The sequence below is a fragment of the Phragmites australis genome, chromosome 13 (assembly GCF_958298935.1).
Source record: "Phragmites australis chromosome 13, lpPhrAust1.1, whole genome shotgun sequence".
Lineage (NCBI taxonomy): Eukaryota > Viridiplantae > Streptophyta > Magnoliopsida > Poales > Poaceae > Phragmites > Phragmites australis.
The window spans coordinates 27,412,548-27,437,913 of NC_084933.1; the positions used below are offsets into that span (position 1 = coordinate 27,412,548).

The window sequence follows — 25,366 nt, forward strand, 5'->3', positions numbered from 1 at the left end:
CAACATGTCGCTGCAAGCTGCACGCCGAGAGCATTTCCCAGATGTTACGGCACCAACAGGGGCAACTAGACATTGTGAAAGAACCGAGAAAGCACCGCATTTGCGTCGGTTCAAATCTGGGCGCCGCCTGATCGATGGCCCATGGACAAGAATCACATGGGATTTTCGCTGCACTGATTGCTGTTACCATTCGCTGACATGAAATACACGATAGTACTACGAACTACAATCTGCAGTTCAAGGACAAACTGAAGAAAAAGGACCCATCGACGTCTCAAGACAAACCAAGTTGCATTTCCAGCAATTACCGTTTGGAACACAGTAAGAAGCCTCCCACGGCAGCTGATTCCCAGCATCCAGGGTCAGCCAGTACTAGCAGTCTGGTATCAAGATGTATGCATGGTCAGTTGATGCAAACTTCCAAACGACGACCAGCCATGGGGAGCCTAGAGTATTTACAATCCCAATCGGTGGTAATTACAAATCCAAAATGTTAAACCCTGACAAGAAACAGGGTATGCCAGCCATCAAATCATACATCGCTGTGCTCAGCTTTGTCTTCCTTGTCATCAGGAGCTACACAAATGGAATATTGTGAAGGGTGTGGAAGGAAAAGATGTGAAAGAGGCAAGGCATGTGGTATATTACTCACTACTTAAGCATTATATGAATCAGCAAGCAAATAAAGATTACAATGCAATGCATACCCTTTTTGCTCCCTGGACAGCAGCATGCAAAGAAATCTCCGAGCGGACGGTCAGGAACAGGAATAAGCTTTCCCACCAATGCCAATGGCCAGCTGCACAAAACAATACGAGAATCAATCAGGTACAGTTTTAGACAAAAAGAATCTGAAATATTATAAAAGATCGCACCAGTAACAATATCCTCATGAAACCAGAAGAAAAATGTAACAGCTGTGCTGTTCTGTTTCATCAGCATACATAAGAGAATCTTACCTAAAAAAAGCAAGACCTATCGATACCAACCATAACTGCCAGCTTAGCTTGACTGTTGAGGCAAACTTGCCAAGGAACTCAACGATAAGTGCCTATATATAAACAGGAACAAACATATGAGAGAAGTATACCTAAACCAATTTATCCACCGCATGAATGAATCATTTTAGCGATTTTACCTGGAGTACAACTGTTATAGCTATAATGCAGATAAAGAGGTGGTTCCCTGAAATGCCCTTGAATATGTTCAGCTCATCTGGTTTACGGGAATTGAACTCATTGAACACCTAAGAAGACAACAATGCATGATATGTCAGGCCCATACTTCATTTTGTTGTATATATTCTGCTGTCACATTAGACCAAAAGGCAGTAAACTCACCTGGCATAGAACAAATGTGTTGAATATGAATGTGTTTTTCACTTTATCTGCATGTGCTAGGTTGTCATTTTTCAATTGCAAGAGGCTCGTTCCCCTGAAGTTGAGAGTGAGGAGAACTGAAACTTGAAACAAAGCCTGAAGGAAGAAGTCAGCAGTGGGGAGATCTATATTGAGACAAAAAAACATAAAATACAGTGACATGTAGCATACCATAATGATCAAGTTTCTCCACATGATGTTTGTTATCAACGGCTCCCTGAAAACAAGGAGATTGGGACACTTTTAGCATTGGTGAGGGAAACTGTTTTTGACACTTAGTCGTAGCACAGAAAAATATCATGCACCCAATGTTCTCGTTTCTATGCACTTAGTATTGGCAGAAATTTATTGCAAACCTGTGTAATGGGCCAATAAGGAAAAAGATCTTAGGACATATAAACAGTAAATATGATCAAACAACTAAAATTGTCAACAATCTCCTTTTTTAAATTTCTCGCAAATGGCTGTGTACAATTACAGAACATATTCTGTTTAACCAAGCCTATAAAGAAGATGGCAGGTCACTCCCAGCCATAATGTTTGTCAATCAGAGCAACAAATTATCTCCAGAAACGAAGAAAGGTAGAGGATAAAAATTGCACAACTAGAACAAACCTTCGCCCAACCGGCGGCCTCTGCATAAGATGATCAGTTGGAGGTTCTGTCGCCAATGCAAGGGCACCCAGAGTATCCATGATTAGGTTAACCCACAGCAACTGTCAGCCAAGGGGGGCAAAAATTAGAATTTCACCCAACACACAAACCAGAGCTAAGAGGGCAAAAATAATGTATCTTGCAATAGATCTGGCAGTAGCAATACATATCATAATAAAGAATGATCCAAACTCCTTTGCGGCCAAAAAAAAAAAAGAATGATCCAAACTCAAACCTGAACAGCATTCAACGGCACGTTTCCAGAACTGACGGCAGCAACTACATTAATTATCAAAGCTGCGATGTTGACTGTTAGTTGGAACTGTATAAACTTCTGAATGTTTGCATACACTGAACGACCCCATCTGACAACCTAGGGCCACAAACAAATATCATAAACTGCAGCAGCAGAAGGTTAATAAGAGAAGGGAACACAATTAACGTACCCTCACGACTGATGCGAAATTGTCATCCAAGATAATAATATCAGAACTCTCCTTGGCAACTTCAGTTCCCTGAATGCCCATTGAGAGACCAATATCTGCCTACAAGTTCAGAAATTGTGTAAGTGCTACTGGAAGATGCTTCCTGAACATGTGCGTAAGAATGCTTGTTTCATAACTTGTTACAAACTTCACTGGGATTAGGAGTTCACAAACCTCATGCAGTGCTGGGGCATCATTTGTGCCATCGCCAGTTACAGCAACAACATGACCTCTTTTTCTCAATGCTTTAACAAGTAATAGTTTATCATTTGGTGAAGACCTCCCCATCACCTGTAACCATTATGAGAGAACATACTTTAACACAAAGGTAAAACTATAGATCATATGCAAAACATAAGGCAAAATTGGTAAACTACACTGTTTGAAGTTTCAATATATCAACTAAAGGGAAATAGCAAAATAAATAGGCACATAACCATATTTCCTTACACTATCATGATTGTATTCATTTTAAATTTGTCAATAATGGTACTTCATGTCAGGATTTGCAGGTCAACAACCTCTTGTGCCAGTAATAGCCAGTATTAACAAAACTGTAAACAGTGTTTCCCCCATGAAATTGGTTGGAATAACAAAAGCATCAAGTTAGGGGCCCCTCAAATAATCATCTTTTTCTTCTCTTTTTTAAAGAGGAACCAAGGGTCAACAAAATTGACAAAAAGATGGCCCAAGAGCAAACTCAATGCAGTATAAGTCAATGCAGGTAAATTAGGGAATGTGCCATTCGGTTGAGACTAGCAAACTTAGGTTAATTTTGAGACAGCTGATGCGACACTATTACTGATATGGGCGTGGAGAAGTAATTAGGGAAGGAAAGAATTAGTTTCCTTTTAGGTTTCAGAATAATTAGTTTCCTTTTAGGTTTTGGAATAGTTAGATTTCAGGATTGATTAGTTTGATAATTTAGGATAGAATCAGCTAGGAGATAGAGTTGGATTCGGTTTAATAGTTAGTTGGATTAGGATTGGAACTCTTTAGTTGGCCAGCTATATATAGTTGACAATAGCTGTATCTTAGGATCAAGCAAAGAAATAAACAAAGTAAAAATCTGAGCACGCTAGGCGGGGCGATCTAGTAGTCCCAGTTACCCGTTCTTCAATAATTACACATAACAAGTATCATTGTGACATAACCTTTGACATGGGGATGGGGCATATGAAATGGTACAAAGTACAAGCAACATAAGACACTCCTTGTGTTTCTCTTCATGCACAAATGATTTGTGCATTGTGCGTTGGCACAATATTTCAGATTGGTCATCTAATCTAATTCACACTGACGCTTATAATGTCTACTTCTATGTTACTATGTTACCTAGACACGTACATGGGTGTTAGAATCCGGCTCAAATTTGGGTGTCAGATTCAGCGAAAAGAATTTTAAATGTGGGAAAAGTTACAAAATCTGAATAGGATTCGGGTATCTGATTCAGCAAAAAAAAAAAAAAAGGACTTGGATGTCCAAGAAACACCATACAAACCAGAAACACTGTTATGTTATGCAGTAACCACTGAAAAGACGATGATGATATGATAACAATGCAATGCTAGGGCAAATAAAAGGAGAATAAACATACAGAAATCTTTTCAGCAGCTTCCTCCCTTTCTAAGTCTGGCAGTGCCCGGAATGTCTTCCCTTCAATAATAATAGGCTCTGACACATTGGGATCAGTAAGTATTCCGCACTCCAGGGCAATGGCTCTTGCAGTTTGAAGATTATCACCAGTAACCATGCGGACCTAACAATTCAAATAATGAACTGAATAGAAATGACCAGGAAGAACTTTTGAATAATATCCTCAGATAAAGCGAAGGTATGTAAACAAACAAAAAAGGCAAGCCATCTCTTCTACATGCATCAAGTATTAAGAGATGCAGAAGCACGAAGGATTATTTCACAAGAATATACAAAAAAACTACCTTAATGCCAGCTGCCGTACACATACGAACAGAATCTCGTACTCCTGGGCGGCAGGGATCCTGCATCGTGGAACAGTTGTATATTACTGGTAAACTAATGCAATTATCGATGGCTAAGAAAGGCAGTATTCTGGTAGCTGACACCAAACGGTACAATATTCGCTAAAGAAAGAAGTGAATGGTAAAAAGGGAACAATAATCTTACATCATGTGGTTATTAGCACATTCTTCATTAAGATTACTTAAACACAGATATCAGAGTTTTAAAAACAAGGTGGAGTCATAAATTTAGGATACCTGATACTGTCTGCACAAGTAGCAAACCAATTTCTATAATGGTTTTGTAATTGTTCAATTTCTAGTGTGGTTGATTGCCTAAAGTTGCCATAGTAACTATTGAATCTGAGTATCTGACTAGTACTTATCGAACCCAACAGTTGACAGATGAGTACTGATGAACTCAGTGAAAGAAACTGAGAAACAGAGCAATTTATCAGAGGTATGGTTGTATGGAGCTGTAAGAGAGAGAGTAGCAGTGTAATCAATCACAGGCAGGAAGCAGCAAACTAGAGAAATAACACATACTAGCTCATATGAAATGCAAAGCAATACTACTGAAAGGTCAATCACTAACAATAAACAGTGAGATGAAAGCTCGTTTGTCAGAATAATTCAAAAACAGGAGTGGCCAAAACCCCAAAATGTGTATTCACTATCCACCTTTATTCCCACAATTCCAAGCATAATCAGGTTATCTTCAGGCAATTTCCAATCAGCCCTCTGATCCTCATTTGGAACATCATCCATCACATGTGTTCTATAGGCAAAGGCAACACAGCGGAGGCTAACAGCAGCCATATCTTCTATAAATTTCTTGAATTCAGCAACCTGAAACATTAATTGTTAATGAAAACCATACTGCAATCAACTACTCAAGCAAATGAACAGAATGGACACGAAGTTCCCTTTTAAAGGTTGAACAAGAATATACTTTTTCAGGAGTCATTGAATGCTTTGAACCATCAGCGTCAAGCCAACTTGTGCATGAATCCAAAACAATTTCAGCAGCTCCTTTCCAATGTATATGAACATCAGAGCTACCCTTCAGAAGTAGAAAAAATGGGATGTTGATTGGATATTGAAATATTTGCAGTAAAAATTGCAAATTTCACCAAAGAAAAAGAAACGCTAAGGAATAATATATCTGCTTATGATCAATCCTTTTTTCATAATTGTTAAAGTCACAGAAGTAAATGTTTAGGTGTAATGTAGGTAATAATTTCAATGCAGAACTAAGCTGTTGACAGAACCTTACTAGGTGTGATTAAAATGCAAAGTCTAGATAACAAATGAGGGGGACAATTGGAGCTGTTAGAAGGGCAAGACATCTACCAACACACATGAAACCATACACCCACACGGGGTAGGCACCTAGGCAGAGATGCCATCAACCTATTATGGTAGTGATATTCAAGGAAGATGTAGCACAACAATGCGACAACTCAAAAATCACAACCAACACAGGTCAAATGTATCACACATCATCATCAACATTGCAGATAATTTAATTACCAAATGGACCGCAACGCCGCCTCGCTTTTTCTCCGAGTTGAATGGGAAGACATGAAGAATAGAGGACTTCAATCTTGTTTCATTGAATTTCATACCAAGCTGTAGAAATGCATCGACCGTGGTTAGCAATACCACAAAAAATAGCCTATAGGAAGGATCTAGGCTGAGACTACTAGAAAGTGTATGTCTATTTGCACCTTTAGCCCCCAAGACAGTATAGCCTTTTCCGTAGGTGATCCAGTCACCTCTGGTTCTTGACCACCCTGCTGAGACATCGAATATATGGATTGAAAGTTATCATGTCACAATATTTTCAAGCCAGAAACAATCTCAATTGAACAGCATAAGGAAACACAGAAAAGCTACAGTAAGAATTTCCTAAAAAACACACAAGTTCCTCAAGAGTAAACAAAGCAAAAACACAAGTACATGTGCGCATCACATACACAAAACAAAAATGGTTGCAGATGCACCTTTTATCTAACCATTGATGACACAGAGGGATATGTGCTATACCATATCTTTATTAAAAACTGATATTTCAATTGCTATAGCAGACAACCCCATGAAAAATCAATAGTGTAGAACTTGGGGTGCATATGCAACCATAATACCACATATGCTTTTGCTTTCTCCATAAATGACATAAGACGAACCTCAGGCTCAAATATGCTTCCAGAAGTGTTTTGCGCAATTGCTTCGACAATCAGTGATGTGACATTAGCAGATAATGTCTGAGGATTCTCAGGAGAGTCCATCTTCTTTCCACCAAAGTATGCCTCCACAACAGTCATCTTAAAATCAACCAGGAAGAAACAGAATGCAAGTCAGGGGCAAGCACATTTTAGAAATGGCAAATCATGTCTGAAACTTGCATGTATATTGTGAACATTGAGAAAATAGTAACATCACCGCACCTGATTCAAAGTCAAGGTGCCAGTCTTGTCACTGCAAATTGTTGTAGCAGAGCCCATCGTTTCACATGCGGAAAGCCTCCTGACCTATAACCCAAACAAGGAGAATGTATTACACATGATGTTGGGTCGAGTAGCACAACACAAACAAACAATAGAAAGTTGGGAACGTACCAGAGCTTTGTCCCTCATCATCTTGCGCATTGAGAAAGCAAGACTGTCACAAAATATGAAGGGTAAGTGACAGATTACAAAATCGCTAACAGCAAATAATAAAGCAAAATAATGCTTACGTCAATGTGACAGCCAACGGTAGTCCTTCAGGAACAGCCACGACCACAATAGTAACCTAGTTACACCTCAAGATGGTGAGGCACCAAACTGTAAACACCGAAGCAGCGGACATGAACAGAGAACCCAATACCTACCGCCACTGTGAAGATTCTAACAACCCCATGTATCGTCTGGCCCACACCCATCTTTCCTTTCACATATTGCACAGATCCATCAGGATCATAAGTATGCCCAGTGAAGTACCTAGAATAAAATAAGGTGAAGTGGGTAGACAAAATGGACAGTTTGCAATGTAAACGGAAAAAACAACAATTTTACCTTGCCAAAAGGACAACCAGCACTCCGAGAGCAACAGATAGTCCAACCATGCCAATGAAAGTAGCGGCACCATTCAAGCGAACCTGTTCCAGAACAATGTAAGGCATGTCAACTCATAAACTAGTGTAAAGGCTAGCGACAACTACAATATCAAACCTGCAAAGGTGTCTCTTCACCAGAATCTTCAGATATGCTTGCCATTAATAATCCCCATTCAGTGTTTATACCGACAGCAGTCACCTGGGTATCACAACAGTAGGATTTAGTTGATAATGCTCTATAGAGTATTATTACCTGACATCCTCAACTGGCTTCTACACTATTTTGATCACTGCTACCGATTAAAAAGCTAACGCAACATACATTACTACTTACATTAAGATAACTACTGATTACTCCTTTCAAAAAGATACCTTTGATTACTAACAGAAAGTAAAGAGCAACAACAATAAACCATGTATATTTAAAAGGGTCAACTTGGAAAGCAGATTCAGCACTTGCTACTGATACCGCATTTCTATTTCACAGAGTACATGAAACCAGAAGCTGAAAGTAGCAGTGCAACTCCGTACGTAGATATAGAAACTCACCAGCATCGTGCCATAGCCATCAGCAACTTTGCATCCCGACATCAGAAACGGTGACTTCTGATCTTTGTGTACCTTCAAATAACCAGCATGTAGCAGTGTGAGCTTAAAACGTCAACTACATTAGTTCCAAGGTAGCGTATCAGAGCAACTCACAATTGTACTTTCTCCTGTCATGCTTGATTCATCTATGGAAAGGGAGTGACCATTTATAAGGATACCATCAGCAGGAACCTGGCAAAGAAATTAGATTGCATCCTTATAAATTGTAGGTAGACACTTGAGCAAAATGATGCTCCAATTCTCAACCGCCTTCTCTACCTGGTCACCAATCTTAAGAGGCACAACATCTCCAACGACTAAATCATATATTGACACCATGATTCGCCTTCCACCTCTAACAACCTGAATGACAACATTCACAACGTTATTTAGGAAACAAGAAACAAATCAATAGCAAGATGTGCCTCAAATTTTAACCTCCAAATGTATGTTCTGTTTTTCCTCGTTCAAATTTTGGAATTGCAGTGATTGCTTGTAGTCGCTGATAGCTGAAATAGAAAATATGGAGAAGAAGAAGAATAGTAGCCATTAGCGTTTCGGTAACAGTACACCCATCACGCATGGCAGTGTTGCCACTTAAGAGGAGTTAGACAAGTTTGATTTGAAGTTTTTAGGTATACATATTGGTGTTGAGCCACATTGCTAAAGCACTACTAATTTTGTACCATTATGTACCAATTCATACTGCCAAGGGTTTTCACATTTATTACTTGATGTGAATTTAACAGACATTGGTGTATCACAAAGAACACGAAAATAATTAGAAACAGAGACAGGAAAGATGGCTGTAGTGGCACACCTGTAACAAACACAACTAGGAGAACAGCGAAGGCGATGCTTGCTCCATCGTACCAGCCTTCTTTTATACCCTATAAGAACATATTCCAAAACAAAGCAAAGGAACACCGATGAGCAGTGAGGTCAATTGTAAGCAGCTGGGCAGATAGCAGAAGGGAAGAAGATGAGATGTCATGGTTTTGCATCAGAATTGCAAGCTGCAAAAACTAGATGAAGCTGGATTGAAATGCGATACATACAAACAGTAAATGGAGGATAAACAAGACAACTAATTCAGCTAGACATTTGGCAGTTCTGGACAATTCAGGGAGTCAAGAACTATGGATGTAATGCCCACCTCTGTTGTTATGCCCAAGGCCAGTGAAACAGCAGCAGCGACCATAAGGATGATAAGTGTCAAATCTTTACAAGCATCCCATACGAAAGCCTAAATAGAAGGCACAATAAAGGATAAGTAACCCAGAGAAAAACAAGCTATTACATCATAGAGATAAAAAAGAAACCTCACATACCAAAAAACTTCTTCCTTTCTTACGAGGATATGTGTTCAGCCCAAATGTGGTTTGCCTTGCTGTCAAATCTGAATTGTCTCCGCTAATCCCCTTCTCCGTATCTGTCTTTAGCATACTTGCTATACCTGAAATCTGAAGAGGAGGTTATAAGGCTGAACTGTCACAGACAAGTTAGTTGACAAGGGAACCAGGATTAGCTCACCCCTCCATACTGTTGAAGAGCTGAGTAATTGTGATCTCTTGTCAGTACTGAAAGCTGCACATCTTTGATCCCAAAGCCAAGTGCTCCATCAACATGTGGTACTGCAGAAGTCAGCGTTGAAGCAATACATCAAAACATATTAAATAATTGATAATTGCAAGAAGAAAATGTCTTTCACTTCCATAGACTATGCTCTGAATAAGGAACACCAATATAGAAATCACGTAGCATGCTGCATAGTAGCAGGTCCGCTCCTATAATGTCTTAATAAATGCCCCTCTTGGAATGCATTATCATATCAAACCATAAGGACAAAGACAGGCAGCAGATGGAACAATACTAAGACAGAGTTACAGAGGAGATAAATATGGCAGGCCATTATGAAGAAAGTGTAAGAACTTACAAAACTAATAAGTATACTGGGTAAACATCGAAATAATACCTGGTGTCTCCTTTGGCTGAACAAGGATTTGACCAGCTTCTTTAAAACGAAAGGCGGCCTGAAAAAGAAAACAAAGTAATAAGTTGATACCGACAATATTTAAAAAGCATGAGAAAAATATTTCTAGAAAAAATACCCTTATAACATGAGCCTGTGCACGAATTTTTCTTCTGACTTCCTCCTTTTGCTCCTCCTTTTTCAAGTCCAATGTATACCTAAAGCGCCTTGACGCATTCAGAACAAGGGCTGCTTGCTGCAGTAGACACAAGATTAAGGAATTATAAATCCAAACAGACCAAAAGACTGACATCCAACTAGCGATTCTAGCAGAAAAAACTAATGTATCCAGCCTTTTGCAAATCCAAAACAAATGCTGGAGACAATAGAATTAGGAATCATGTTTGAAGTTGTAGCGATACAGATAATGCTGCGCTTACAACTTAACACACGTCATAATATCCCTGCGTCCCTTGGATTGGTGTAGCAATATATCATATAGAGAAAAGTCAGCTGTATTACAGTTCAGCAACTCAGAAAGATACAGCTAAGAAGCAGTGTCGTGTTTTAACTAGAAGGGATATCTTCTACAATGAATTATTGTTGCATGTGTTAGGAATATAGAGTCCTTGTCCATTAAGCATAGGTTAGGTTACTCGAGTCCTTATCATGTACTCTATATATTGCCCTATTGGGTTACTATTGAATACAAGTTTTTATTCCTAAAATGCTACCAGAGCCAAGTTTTTCTTTGGACGCCACAACTCGTCGCTATCTAGACCTATTCTCCCCAACCGCCGGTTTCCTCCCCGTCGGCTCCCTCTCCTTACGTCGGCTTCCCTGTCGGCTCTCTCTTCCCCGATTTGGGTTCTATGCCCCCCCCCCCCGCCCAAGGTTCTACACGTGCGCCTACTTGCTCGTGGTGGTTGGTTGCAGCGTCACCCGCCACCTCCAGCTGCTTGGTGCGTCGTGCGGCTGCCGCCTCGGCTCAGCATGCTCCCGCCGCTTGCCTTGCCCAATTTAGACCGCCCAGGCCGGGTTTGTCCCGAATTCGTGCCGCCCAGGGTCCTGCCGCCAGTGGACAAGGCCGAATCCGCCAGTCCAGCAAAGACTCTTCCTGATTCGACAGCCTCCTATTCCTGTTTTGACCGACTCCTATTCCCGTTTGACGACCTCCTCTTCCCGAACCCTACTCAGGCCGCCGACTCGCCTGGAGCGGCGGGTCGATCCAATTTGGGGCACAAAACGGCTCTGTTCGTGGGTGGTGTGGTCTTCGTCCGCATCTTTGTCCATGCATGGGTTCAGAGTGCTCATGCCGATGAACTTCCTGGGAGACCAGCTACAAGAGATTGACTTTTCTGATCTGCCCAACAAGTCTGTTGATCTGTTCAATGCCTCCAATGTCCAGGACGGGTTCAGCAACACCAAGGTTTCAATCCACCAACTGATCTTCACCTTCGTCGAGTGTCGGGCCGCCACCACTGCTAAAAATCCTTCCACCGCTGACCTGTTTTGCTCGACCGTCATTCGATGTCGTGGCTCCGCGTCGTGGGCTACAGCTGTCACCGCCTCGAGTTGGGGGTCACCGCTTCAATCCACTGTCTGCTCCAGTTCGACAGCAGGATCTTCATCATTGGTGGATTCACCCGTAGGAGCTCGTTGGAGGCCGCCGCTACTCGCGCCTCGGATCAACCCGTCTTCGGGATTCCTCGGCATCGTGTTTTAGTTTGTGCGTCTCGTGTGCATGTCTCCTTGTGCTGCTTTGGAGGTGTTGTGTTTCCCACCTCTGCACACTACGTTATGATTGGTGCATTGCTAGTTGTGATATGTGCTTCCAGACCTACTGGTGATATTTGTCTGCTGATATCCTTGGTGTCTACTGCTACTGCACACCATTTGGTACTACTCATATTGTTGTTGTTAGGCCTCTGCTTGGCTTCTCTAAGCTACAATTAGCTTTTGTGCTACTAGTATCTGCTACTTGCTTCATTAGTGTCTTAGTCTCGTATTAAAGTCTTTGCAATTCCGTTGCGTCCATCCAAGCTTCATTCTCTCTTTGAGTTTATCTATGTCGTGCAAGTTCACATATTCTTTCGTCAATTAGTCGATTTCTTTCCATTCGTTATAGATGCAACTTAGCTATCTAGATCTTTCTTTAGCTTTAGTGACAAAGCTACTTGTCATTGATGTGCTCACAATTTTTTATCTAAGGTATTCTTGTGTCATCTTGGTCTTTATGTAGCTCTAGTGACAATTTTGTTTGTCATCTAGCTACTTGGCGTCACTTTATTGCGATTCTTGACCAAGAGCATTCATTTGTTGTCATCATCACGACTCTACTCTTGTGCTCTGCACTTATTCAGCTTGATTCGACAGGATTACAAGACTCCACTCTACGACGGCTTTGAAGAAATAAGTTTTTGATGCATTAGTCTAAGTTTGTTACTTAGGGTCACCTCTTTCAAATGCAAAGCTGTAATGTGAAATACACTGCAAAATGTCAATATCCATGTTTTATTGATGGCCCCAAACACTGTGGCACCATCTGACCAAAAACATAACCCACTTCCAGACAGAAAGACACAACGAGATGCAAATAAAAGGTGGTGCCGCCAGCACAAACTATATGCTGGGAAATTAAAGACTGACATATGACACATGGTGTAAGATACTCTGAAGTTTGAGAGGAGCAACAAGTCCTGATGATGTCTTTGCCAACTCCTTGATGTTGTTATGTCCAAACACAGCAGGGACATCAGAATATTTCGTTTTTTAATGAAATGGAAATCGACGACAGAGCCAGTCTCTTGCACATAGCGCTTCTAGGGGGCTCAGTGGGGATCAAATCCAGAACCTCCACCTGTTTCAGTCATGTCCAGCTAATTCTTCCGGTTATTTACTAAAATCATGGATAATGCAACGTGGTCCCAGACTCCCAGGTATTATGGGAGGTCACAATGTCACAGAAAATCTTGAGGAAATCGCAGATAACAACAACATAACATATCCTTCGGTTTACGCAACGCAAATACAACTAATATTCCTAATCAAGTTTGGGATTTGGGGATCATATGGACCAAAAATAGTCAATCCACCAGCTCACCAGGAAACTATTACTACATATCTCCCATCCTAAGCGGTTGGGGCCCTTCAGCCCAGTTAAACAATTACTCAGACAGGCCAACCCAGTTCAGTCAGATCTAAATCCTCTGATTTCACAAGGGTGAAATCAGGAAGGAACAGTATTTTGTGAGAGGTGATACAGTAATTTACAGTAAATCACTGCTGGCGAGTCAATGTTAATGAGAATACTGTACTGTTGTCCATCTATTTACATCCAACGGCTCACAGGGGCGATCCACCAGCAGTTCAGATGCCAATATAACAGTAGAAAATTACATCATCCAGGAGTACTACCACGTCAACATAGCTTACAGTTCGCCGCGTGGCCACTCTAGCTAGAATATTCTACACCCACACAGTGCCAAGTAGTATCCGTATTAGGAAATAGTAAAGCGCTCGTATCAGGAAAAGCGCACAGTTACCCAAATCTAACGCAAGTCCGGGTGCATCAGATGGACCAAACAAGTGGAAAGTATTCAGTGTAAAGCAAGTGAAAGTGTGAACAAGTGCCAAGCAAATTCGGCGGTCGAGCTCGTGACTGAAAAGAGCTCCTGCTCAGAATCAAATCTGTAAAAATAGGCTCAGCGCTTTACGCCCACTGGTCGCAGGCCAAATCGAAACGACGCAACAACGGGAAAACGCATCAGGCAGATGCGTCCACTCAAATGCAACAGTGAGAATTGGTAGGAGGGGATGCATCTGAACTCGTCAAATGAAAAAATCTCGTAAAAGGCGGGATTGAAAGCTGTCGGCTCCCGAATCTGAAAGCAAGCACTAATTCTGAAGAGGAAGGCCTCTCAGTGAAGAATGCGTCTAGAGGAGAGAAAATCCAGTGAACTCCCTGGAACAACCACCAAAAGTGACGAAGCCACTGAAGAGACGCATATGATACCAAACTTACAAGTTTTGATTTTTTTTTTTTAAATGGCCGAATTAGAAAGCGGAAAATATAGATATGACATTCAAATTCAAAAACCGAAACCGAAACTGAAAGCGCACACAAAAGTTCGTCACAAAAACTAACAAATCTGACGGGAGCCTCCTCTTCCGAAGAGCGCTCCGGCAGTTCAAAATCCACCCAAACACACTAGTCAAGCTACGCAAAACACAGACGAGCGGGACTCGCTGCTTCAAACCGGCCGTAGTGAACCCTAACCAGTGCAAACACAACGCAGTATGCACAGCAACACATTAGACGTCCGGAGCGCGCTCGCGTCAGCGAATGGTGGTGGCCGAGGTATGGAGTAGAAGCTTACCCGCCACTTTTTGAGCAGCTCGACGGGGGCGCCCTTTGCTGGGATGTCGAAGGGGTCGCCGTCACCCCCGACGCCGCCCCCACTGCGCCGCCGCGCCCTCCCGCCGCCCGACGAGGCCGACTCCATCCCGTTCGGCGCCCGCAGCGGAGAGAGAGAGAGAGAGACGGCGACCAAAACCCTAGCCTCGCAGCCGCGAACTCACGGACCCACCACCGATTACGCCTGCACACCCGGGGGGGGGGGGGGTGCTGCCGGCTCGGAGCGGGGAAAGCTTCTGGCGAGGGGTGAGTGGGTGACTGAGAAGTTGGAGCGGTTTGCTAAGGAGAAGATAGCGGTTACCAAAAACAGCGCACGCGTTGCGGTGCCCGCTCTTAAATGGAGGGGCCGAGGACTGATGCCTTGTTTGGTTGCTGCCCCTCGCCTTTTTACCTGAGCATTTTGCTTGCCTGAGTACTCCGCGTTCTCCTCCTTGTTTGGTTGCTGCGTTCTCCTCTTGTTTGGTTGATATCATATGCTTAAGAGATAGCGAATAAACTAATCCCATTGCTGCGAGCCGTCAGGCAACTGAAAAGGAGCGCCTGAGCTTGAGTTCTCTGTCTAAGTTCGGCATCGTCTTAGGATGACAACCAAACAGAGCACAGGCAGAGATCCAGTATCCATCCGGCTGGGCAAATCTTTCTTAAAACAGCAACCAAATAAGCCCTAACAGCACAGCCGTGCAGTGCCGTTCCTTTCTGGTCATTGCATCAAACTTTAAACTTCGACGGTGGTGACGTCTCCTTTCAAAACTGCAACTACGCCAAGTACATCCCTTCTTTCTAATTTTGTTGGAAATTTACTGGTTTGTCCTCACAGCTATTTTTTGTTGGACCCGGTACACCGTACATGTTGAGTCCAGTTTCTTGTTAAATAATTTCAGCTTGTAAAATATAGACTGTGATGGCAATCTATGTACTGAAATAACTATTTTTTTGTTGGACCCGGTACAATGGTACATGTTGAGTCTAGTTTTTTTAATAAATTTAGCTTATAAAATATGAATTATGGTCGTAATCTGTGAACTGAAACAAACAGTCATATTATAAAATCTAGTTTTTAATAATCTAGCTTTTAGATTATAACGATATAATAATATGTTTTTCACCAGCTTATACATACTGTGCAATCTAACTTCTTAAAATTCACAATTTATAAACTATTTTTCACCGTTCCCAACTAAAACAAATAGACCGTAAAATATTGCATTTTCTACAATCTGGTTAGGCGTATTAAAACTCGTGAATTGTTCAAAATCGACTACTAATCAGTGGTGAGTCTGATCAGTGCCCCGGCGCGTTTTCATGCAACCCGTGTAGCAGACTATTACATGTTGACCCATGTTAATTAAAGAGAACATGCTACTTGAAGAAATTGTCTATCGTGATACATATTGATGATATGTACTGCATTGTTAGTCTAGTTTCCTAAAATCTTATTAGAATTTGCAAAGCAATTGTCAACATGTGTTAGCGCATTTTGGGAGTTCCCTAATGGGCTTTTGACTAGCAATTTTGGCTTAATTAGAGTATTTTTAACAATATAGTAAGCTAATAGCTATAAGATTTATCCATATTATTTATAGTTATCGTAACAGATAACATTTTTAATGTATGAGTCCTAGCATGTTGTAGGATATGTAATAAGACGTGTCTATAGATCGACTACAGACTGGCTATTGGTTAATAGCTAGTTTTTCTTCTCTCTGTAAACAAAAATATGATGTTGGACGCTCCTCCACCTGAGCCATGCACCAGCAACACACAAGCTTTATTATGCCTTTTGATGTACTGCTTTTCATTGTTCCCGTGCAAAGCAATGTTGCCGTTTGCAGCTAATGGTGCTCGCAATTGTCGACATGCGGAAGCAGTTAGATTTCTGTTCTGAACAAAGTGCACCGGTAGGCGGTAGACAGGGATATTTGTATGGCTCTCATGACTTGCACCATTTCACATGATACAATACTACTTGTTTGTATGCAATGCAACTCCAAAGTACCAAGCCGAGGTTTGTGGAGGTAGTTATATTTTCTATTTATTAATGATTAAATATAATATTTGTTTTTTTATATTTTACCAAAGTATAAATTTTCTTTCAGTGATAGACGGTGTATTTATTGACAGCAAGACATCTATGATGATTTTATCAATCTACAAGTTGCATATCTTTGATTTTCAAAAAATCTTATATAATTGCGTGCATGTGTTGGGTCGCTGTTCTTTCGAAACAAAGAGACATGGCATTTCTATTGTACCGGGGTTTTTAAGAAAACTCTTTCCGCGGGCTGGCTACAGCAGCAATCGTCAATGGACAATCGATCTCAGCAGCAATTGCCATGCACGTACAGTTACGAGTACGATTCATTTTAAACCTTTGGCGTCAATACAATAATCAATTCCAGCTTGCCGTTTCTGCGTTTAGCTAGATCTAACCGACCAGCCCATTCGATCTCAGAGCCGAAGAATTAATCGTGGTTCACGAACGGAAGAATTAAAGCAACCATGTGGCCCCTCGTGATCTTGCCATGCCGGCCCAACTTGAACACGTGAACTCGAGTACTTGGCCGGCGCACAACGCATCCTCGCACGGAGAGACGACGAAGGGCATTCCATGTCTCTTTGTTTCGAAGGAACAGCGATCAGCGATGCATCTAGAAAAGCAGCAATGCTTTGTTTATCTTTCAACCCTGCAGCCGATCATGGATCAAGCAAGGGGTCGATCGATCAGACGAATCCTTCCAGACAGGCATTGGGGCCGCAGTGCCGCACAGCGTACGTACTCGATTGGGAAGGCCTGAACTTTACAGGCTCGAAAGCTTGTAGTTGTAGGTCCTGAAACTCTCAACTTGAAACTAATAAAGGGGTAACTTGAAACCGAAGTTGCGACAGAGGACGTCGTCTCTCGCTTTCCTCTTTTCTGAAACCACATGGTTTCTTTTCCGTGGGAGGTCGGAGGGGATGGACCGGCAAAGTACGTACTTGCCATGGAAAGCGTCAGAATTCCTTTCCAAAGCTACGCGACTCTGTGCTAGTGTGCTCACACTTCACCAGAGAGAGTGAGCCAAATTCTAGCTAGTGTTAGGTGTCTTTGATTTTGATCCCTCGCCTACTGGGTGACATGTTCACGACGATCCGCTCACGCATCTGTGTTTGATTTGATCCGAATGCACTGCCATAGAAGTCATGTTCGCTTTTCTTTCGGCGGCCATTAGCTTCTACCTTCCCAACAGGGTTAACGAATCCGAGCCAAGTCGCGTGCCAACTGAACCTAGATTGGAAACAAGGAGTTTTCCAGTGCAACGAAAGAGGGATAAAGCACAGCCGAAATTTACACAGAGGAACAAAGCGCGTATGGATCTGTATCTTCCTTTCTCTTTTCTTTCAAGAAAAAAGAAATAAGAAACTAGAACTCTTGGAAGCAGGAGTACAGGACGAAAGCTTTGAACGGTTCCCTCTCCTGACGTCATTGGCGGGCACATGAAGTAACGAGAGTGTACGTATATACACACTAAAATTATATATATATTTTTATATATGTTAATCATAAACATATTAGTTATTTCTTATGTCACATTTTCACTCTATTCTTCTCTCGTATAATAAAAATCCTTAAAATTCAAATAATGTATCCACTTTTTGATTCTTTAGCCTCACCATCTCGTTACCAAATACGGATATAGAGCTCGTTTTGCTAATAAAAATAACTGAAGAAATTAGGAAGGAAATTACAGTACCACAAAATCAGTCTTATATGTCAATCAATCATTGTCAGTCATGCGGGAAGAATCAGCGAATGTAACTTATGAATCGGCAGTAATGAATGGTATCATTACCGGCTGATGGCTTAAGCTGATAGTGATATTTTACTATCAGGTGAGGGCACCAAACGATAGTGATACATGAACTATTATTGTCGGTTCGGATGATGAGCCGGCAGTGATAATAAATGACAGTTTATCTTAAAAATTTATAACTTTTTCGTATGAAGCTGGATGTGAAAATTTTTTACATGAAAAATATAGCCCTCGATAAGATCTACAACTTTTTAGTTGAAAACTTTTTAATGTAAGGTTATTTAAATGCTCAAATAACCTTAACAAAGTTTCAGACGTGGACAACGACAGCTCATCTTAAAAAAACTCATAATATTTTCATACAAAGTCAGAAGAAGATAAATTTTATATAAAAATTATAGCTCTCGACAAGATCTATAACTTTATAGTTAATTATTATTTTTATTTAAATCCATATATATATAGAAATAAATGTGTAAAACTAGTACAGGTGTAGTCACATACCTGACCACAAACTTTTGATCATGATCTAATGTAAAAGACCAGTAGGAATCATTGAAAAAGACACATACATGGTTAAAGTTGAAAACTGCAAATTTAAATATTTTTATCGTAAGTTTGGTAACTTAGATTAATAAAACGTCTGTGCGGCATTAACTTTCAGACGTAGCATTATGTCTCTAAAAAATTTCAGTCAAATCTAAAAAGGTTAATTTTTGACAAAAACTTTAGAGATCATGTCGAAGTCTTCTGAGCTTTTTTTTTGGGGAGGGTTAAGAAAGATATATACCTATATTCTTTTTGGATGCGTCTTTTCGTTAGCTTTAAAAGTAGAAGTTGAACGGTGAAATCGGATTTTATGGCTGTTTTATTGAACACTGCACGGATTGGATATAGACTTTTTCATACAGAGTCGGATGGAGACAAATTTTATATTAACATTGTAGACCTCAATGAGATGTACAACTTTATAATCAATTACATTTTCATTTAGAATCATTTAGATGCGCAAATAGTCGTTCAAACGTTCAATCAAAAGAGGTCAAAAGGAGTAATTTTGCTATTATACTCAAGAAGAATGAGATGTGAGATGGTTAGAGAGGTGAGATGGTTAGAGAGGTCACGCGCGCGTAGCTTCTGATCGAGGTCGTGAGTTCGAGTCCTAGAACTCACACGAAAAAATAGCGAGTGAGCAGTTATCGGTATTCGAGCTTTTAGTCGAGGGCGAGTGAGCAGTAGTCAGCCATGTGTCTCTAGTCATAAAAAATATTTTTGCTTTTTTCAGTCACAAACATGTTGAATCGGGGACTATCAATCACTGTTGACTAAACCCTTCAACCGGCAATAATAACCCTTTTACTGCCAGTCCACGGACCGATAATGATAGTCGGGGACTATCACTGCCTGTTGCCCACTATCAGCTCCAAAACCAACCGTGAATAGAGTTTTGAAGCCAACAATATTAAGAGTTTTTACAGTAGTGTTAGCAGAGAATCTCCTACTCCTTTTTCAGATATTATCTAAAATTAAACTATTGCATCGCTTCTGACGTATTCATTCAGCGGCGCTTTTATGACACACACATGTCCATACTATAAATGTATGCTTGATGTTATCACGTACAATATTTGTATTTTCGTTGTAATGCATAGACACTTAGCTAGTGTCATGTGTCTGTAGGTGTGATTGGTGACTGAGGTTCGCAACGGCTTAAGCCCATATCGTCACGACTTGGCCGGTGTTGACGCGCCTATAACTCATAACCCACGCATCCATACATAGCGACCCAGGCGGTCTCGAGCCATGAGTGATGATGGTATACATGCATGAGTGTGTCGATTACTAAGAGAATGAGACCGTATGTATGACTATGTGACAACCTCAGTCCTGAGATGAAGGGTGATAGGGTGCATGCGTGACAAGACAGGATCGCGGTGGCAGGGTGTGGCCTGAGAGCGAGCTAAGTCTGGAGAACAACGGCGACGACAACGTGGGCTCGAACTAGACGGGACTTAGCGACGGTGCAAACATGAGCAAGACAGAAAGCATGTGTCTACACACGCGATAGGTATATATACCTAAGTTAAAAATACTGAGCCTGCCAGCGCCTGACGTGGCTGTGGATTCCATAGTCTCAAACACGCGTCCGCAACTCCGCATGCGGACGGACGAAGCAGATCACACCAGCCGCCGTCGTGGCCTGATCGCCCGTCCCGTGTGCATGGGCGTAGGCCGATAAGCAATCTGGTGTAGCTTTCGCCTGATTAATTTTGTACATGTTTGATCATGGCAAGCAAAGAATGCTTTGCTGCTAAGCATTCTAGAGATAACATCCCTGCTACCTTGCTAGTGATAGGTTGCAAGATGTTAATTAGCTGAACAAGAGTGCGCGCCGGCGCTAATAAAGTACGCACGCGTGCCGACTGTCGCGGATGCACGTGGCAGAGCTGAGGACGTATGGCAGTGCCATGCAAAGGTGGTCGCCGGCCGTATCGTTCGTACGTCACGTTTCGGTCGGTGAGACATCGATGCGAAAGATACGGCCAGACCAGGACATCTAGCATTCTAGCAACTTATCACTGCTGAGTGCTGACTCGTCTCAATGGAATAGAACAGGCAAGTAGAAATTAAAGATTTGCACGAGTGGCTGGACGATTGACTAGTCGAAAAGGTTCGAGTACGGTTTATAAAAGTTCAACAGTGTACGTATCCTTGTTAACTCGAAGGAGAATAGGGCTGTCAAAAGGGCGGGCAGCGCACCCTACGCGAAACCAAATCAAAAACTTAATCTGAACTCGGGTACAAAACTACATCTAGCCTTGAACTCTGTGGGCACCTAAAACCTGGTAAGGATCCCCGAGTGATATGATTTTGAACACGCAGAAACAACAGAACATGTTATATGTGCATTTTGATGTTGATTTTTGAACAGGCAGAACAACAGTCCTACAAATCGGTAGAAAAGGTGTATTTTGAACAGGCATAACAAAATAATATGTGCATTTCGAACAGGTTAAACATCAATCATAAAAATTGGCAGAACATAACATGTGCATTTTGAACCTCAACAGTGTATGTGTCCGAATCAGAAAACCCGATCCGAACTCGAACCACCTAACACATGCAAAACTACATCCGGTCTTGAACCCCACGGGAACCTAAAACCCGGTAGGGACCCATAGGTGATATGATTTTTAACAAGCAGAAGCCGCAGAACAACAGAATGTCATATGTGTATTTTGATATTTGAACAAGTAGAACAATAGTCATACAAATCAGTATAATTGGTGCATTTTGAACAGGTAGAACATTAGTACTACAAATCGATAGAACAGAACATGTGCATTTTGAACAGACAAAACAGGTGCAGCGTACAAATCACCAATCATCATACAATCATATAGATGTACAGAACCTGGAATCAACATGTATACAAATCAACCATGTAGTCATACAGATGCACAGAACCTAGGACACAACAGGCAAAACTTGGAAGCAACATGCATACAGAAGTACATAACATGATTTTATCAGCATCATTACATAATAGCAAACCATCACTCCATCAGTTTGACAAACAAACAAAAAAATGTTACAATCATGATCCACACATAATGAGCAAATAACAAATAACAGTTTTACACTTGATAGTATGCAAGTGGCCAAGGCAATAAGTTACAAGCTAATAACAAAATGAGTAGTACATTACTTCGTCCGTTAAAAAATAGTAGACGTATTTTTTTTAGAAAAATTAAACTTTTTGTATTTTAACTAATATTTAATCAAATTATACATCTATATTCAAAATTCAAAATAATTTAACACTATATGTATATTGTAGCTATAAATGATATATTTTATGAGAAAACCTTAGTCAAAATCTAACTTCAAAAACTGAGCTCAAAAGAAATACACATATTATTTCTGAATGGAAGAAATACTAGTATTTCATATTTAATGTTCATTTGAAAAGCCATTTTTTCAAACCTCCCATGTCTTTTTGGTGTGGCGATCCAAAATTCAACACTATCTCTAACCCTCTAAATCCCCTTCTCCAAGATAGTCATTCCATCTTTCACAATCAGATTTAATATTTGTGCATCACAATACATTACAACAAAATTTACCCTTCAACATACAAGTGACAATTTATCTGTCATTTTCTCTATAAGATAATTGGTGCTGCAATTATCAAGTGTTACAGTGGACATACTCTTCTCAATGTGCCAATCTAGGAGAACTTCACGAATAACATCAGTTATAACTTTGGCGGTACGAGGAGCTAGAACATAAACGAGCCTACAAATTACAATATGAGACTTTTTAGCAATGTTTACATAACAAGAATGATGTAATAAGAAATAAGAATGGTTACATAAGTTTCAATATTACCTCACAATGAAACTTTTCAACCTTCACTCATCATCAAGGTGATGTATTGTCACTGGCATGTAGCCTTTCTTTTGATGATTTACTGTTAACATATCCATAGTGATGATAACACAAGATTGGCATCGCTGGAAGTACTTGACCATATATTGCTTTTGCACTTCATACATATACATTATGTTCATCGTAATTATGTTTCTAGACATCACTTAATTTGAATGTAGGTTGCAATGCAACACAAAACTTTCGAAAGCGAATATGATCCATAATAGATAGAGGGTACTCATGGACGCATATCATCAGTGCAAGTTCTTTCCTAGCAACATCATGGTCAAAGACATATTTCTCTAAAGTAATTGTCTCGTCGTGTGGGTTTGTTGTTAACTTAAAGACCTATAAGTTTCTTACACTAGGTGCATTTAGTTTTCCAAGTGTTATTTATTTTAATTCTATCAAACTTTTACCAGACAGTAGATTTTAGCTTTCTCTTACTACCTACAATAACATCATTCTCTATCTCAATCACATCATCAGTATGAGTAACTTGAGGTTTCAATTGAGCTGCTGATCCAGATGGGGGTACACCACTATCACCATCAATAGCGCCACCAGTGTACTATCCACTAGTACCAGGAGTTGATATTTCCAATCAAGCATATAAAAAAACATGATTAAGATTTTGCATAACATAAAGAAACAAAACGACCATAAAGAAACAATTAATTGAGCATATACATACAAATAATACATACAAAAATACATAATGCATACAAACAATTAATTGAAGCACAACATGTCCGAAACGATAAGGGTGGCATTTCTCCGATCAAATAATGTAAAGAAATAATTAGACGAATCTTCTATGGGTCATGAACAAGTGACATACCATAAGCGAGCATGCAAGCATTTCTCCGATCAAGTAACATAAAGAAATAATTAGACGAATCTTCTACGGGTCATGAACAAGTGACATACCATAAGCGAGCATACAAGCATTTCTCCGATCAAGTAACATAAAGAAATAATTTGATAAATATTCTATAGGTCAGGAACAAGCGGCAGACCATAAACAGGTATGCAAGGAAATGAATATGCATATACAAGATTGATCGGTCACTAGAATAACCAAACATTTGAATTGATGCATCGAATAGAATCACTTTTGTTATAAGAAAACCAAACGCTTGAAAGAAGAACATCTACATGAGTTAGGTAAATGCTTAAAGCTTACATCTACATGTCATAGAAGAAAAATGGGTGGGAGAGGAGCCAGATCAATTTGTCAGAGAAGAACATCTATATGTTAGAGAAAAAAAGGTACATGTAGAGTAAAAAAAAATTGGTCGATGACTCGATGAATCCGACTTCCAGTTTAGGGTACTGGTGTCGGTGTTGGTCTCCAAGAGCTTGGATTAGATTGACGATCAGCAAAACGAGAGCGATCGGCGGCAGAGGAGGCGGTAGAGCTAGATCTGACGGTGGCTCAGCCAGAAACCATGTAACTAAGGTAAGTATTGTTGGTGTTGGGAGAGGGAGAAGAGGGAAGGAGAATGAGGTGGTTCAGCGGTTCACTCATCGGTGTCGGAGGGCGAGAAGCCGGGATCCACGGTGGACCGTGGGAGCGTCGGAGTGAGCGAGCGCCGGCCAGGTGGTGGCGCGGCTCGCTGCGAGGCGGGTGACATCACAGGACAGTGGACGAAGGGCGATTGGGCGCAGTCATGCGGGTACCTGGCCCGAAGATTTGGACGGTGACGGGCCGACAGTGGAGACGCTAGGAGCGACGGTGGAGGCGTGGCGAGTCCACGATTGGTGACTGCACGAGGCATAGGTGCACATCAGCTAGGCTTACCACATGTGGGGTGTCTGGGCATGGGCTACCACGACTGAACTGGCCGACTGGGGCGCCCGGCGCTAGACAAATACATTCCTACCTCGGACGTTCCTAGAGACCCGTGGATCAAATCTTGCCTTCGACCCTGACCCGACCCATATCTAGACCCTGACCTACGAGTCCCGTGGGGTACACGGTAACCCGACCCGTAGTAACCCCGTTGCCAGGCCTAAGGGAGAACAAGAAAACCTGTCGCGTTGACCTCTTGGCGACTCATCTCGGCTCGTGCGTACGTCGCGGATCCGGCAAAGCATTTGTTTTTCCATCAGAAAAGCCGAGAAGAGACGTCGTGCTGAGCCGGGTGCAGGGAACACGGACTGACGCGGATGGTGGCCTGGGGCACTCACGTCGGCGACGTCGATATCAAGTCGCACTCGCCAGTCGCCGTGCGGATGGGGGCACCGGTTCTCTTTTCCATCCCTTGAAGATGAGGTGCGACGCGGGTCGATTGCCCGGCAAGCTAGGGCGTCGGCACACGAGAGCCGAGAGCGGATCGGAGGAGGGCACGCCGACAAGAAGTGCTCCTCGCCTCCTCTCTCTCCTGCCGACTTGTGCGTTCTGTTGACCTCGATCAAGATACCTGACACCCTACCTTGATTTCAAATTAATCGTAGTACGATTGTACGAGTGGTAGTACTTAACGCTCATAGCAAGGCTTAAGCGGTACTCCTTCCGTTCCAAAATACAGTACATACTAAGATTCTATACGGTTAAACTTCGT

The 25,366-nt window shown here is 41.4% G+C and overlaps 1 protein-coding gene across 3 annotated transcripts; it reads right to left on the reverse strand.

Moving 5' to 3' along the window:
- Nucleotides 1–272: 272 nt before the first annotated feature.
- Nucleotides 273–14,936, reverse strand: LOC133887925 (calcium-transporting ATPase 5, plasma membrane-type). 3 transcript variants are annotated; one of them, XM_062327941.1, is made up of 34 exons: nucleotides 14,537–14,936; nucleotides 10,297–10,413; nucleotides 10,161–10,218; nucleotides 9,719–9,819; nucleotides 9,517–9,648; nucleotides 9,342–9,431; nucleotides 9,006–9,075; nucleotides 8,624–8,694; nucleotides 8,465–8,548; nucleotides 8,300–8,377; nucleotides 8,147–8,218; nucleotides 7,713–7,796; nucleotides 7,557–7,639; nucleotides 7,373–7,481; nucleotides 7,238–7,293; nucleotides 7,119–7,161; nucleotides 6,948–7,031; nucleotides 6,687–6,824; nucleotides 6,228–6,293; nucleotides 6,031–6,129; nucleotides 5,450–5,560; nucleotides 5,179–5,346; nucleotides 4,459–4,518; nucleotides 4,116–4,277; nucleotides 2,693–2,809; nucleotides 2,480–2,578; nucleotides 2,269–2,406; nucleotides 1,995–2,095; nucleotides 1,551–1,596; nucleotides 1,341–1,475; nucleotides 1,139–1,246; nucleotides 960–1,051; nucleotides 708–799; nucleotides 273–576 (listed from the first exon to the last, which is right to left on the reverse strand). In XM_062327941.1, the coding sequence occupies exons 1-34, from the start codon at nucleotides 14,660–14,662 to the stop codon at nucleotides 533–535; spliced, it is 3,234 nt and encodes a 1,077-aa protein (XP_062183925.1). In that variant the 5' UTR covers nucleotides 14,663–14,936; the 3' UTR covers nucleotides 273–532. The 3 variants fall into 3 exon arrangements, with proteins under 3 accessions (XP_062183925.1, XP_062183924.1, XP_062183926.1); XM_062327940.1 differs by having other exon boundaries at nucleotides 6,228–6,296; XM_062327942.1 differs by lacking the exons at nucleotides 10,161–10,218; nucleotides 10,297–10,413; nucleotides 14,537–14,936 and having other exon boundaries at nucleotides 6,228–6,296; nucleotides 9,517–9,641.
- Nucleotides 14,937–25,366: the final 10,430 nt, after the last annotated feature.

Excerpts from the sequence above, each read along its gene's own strand:
- LOC133887925 (XM_062327940.1), bottom strand. The coding sequence starts at position 14,662 with ATGGAGTCGGCCTCGTCGGGCGGCGGGAGGGCGCGGCGGCGCAGTGGG. Across the intron at positions 7,162-7,237 it reads CCGTTGGCTGTCACATTGAC|TCTTGCTTTCTCAATGCGCA; the intron begins GTAAGCATTATT and ends ATTTTGTGACAG. Across the intron at positions 5,347-5,449 it reads ATTCAATGACTCCTGAAAAA|GTTGCTGAATTCAAGAAATT; the intron begins GTATATTCTTGT and ends TTAATGTTTCAG.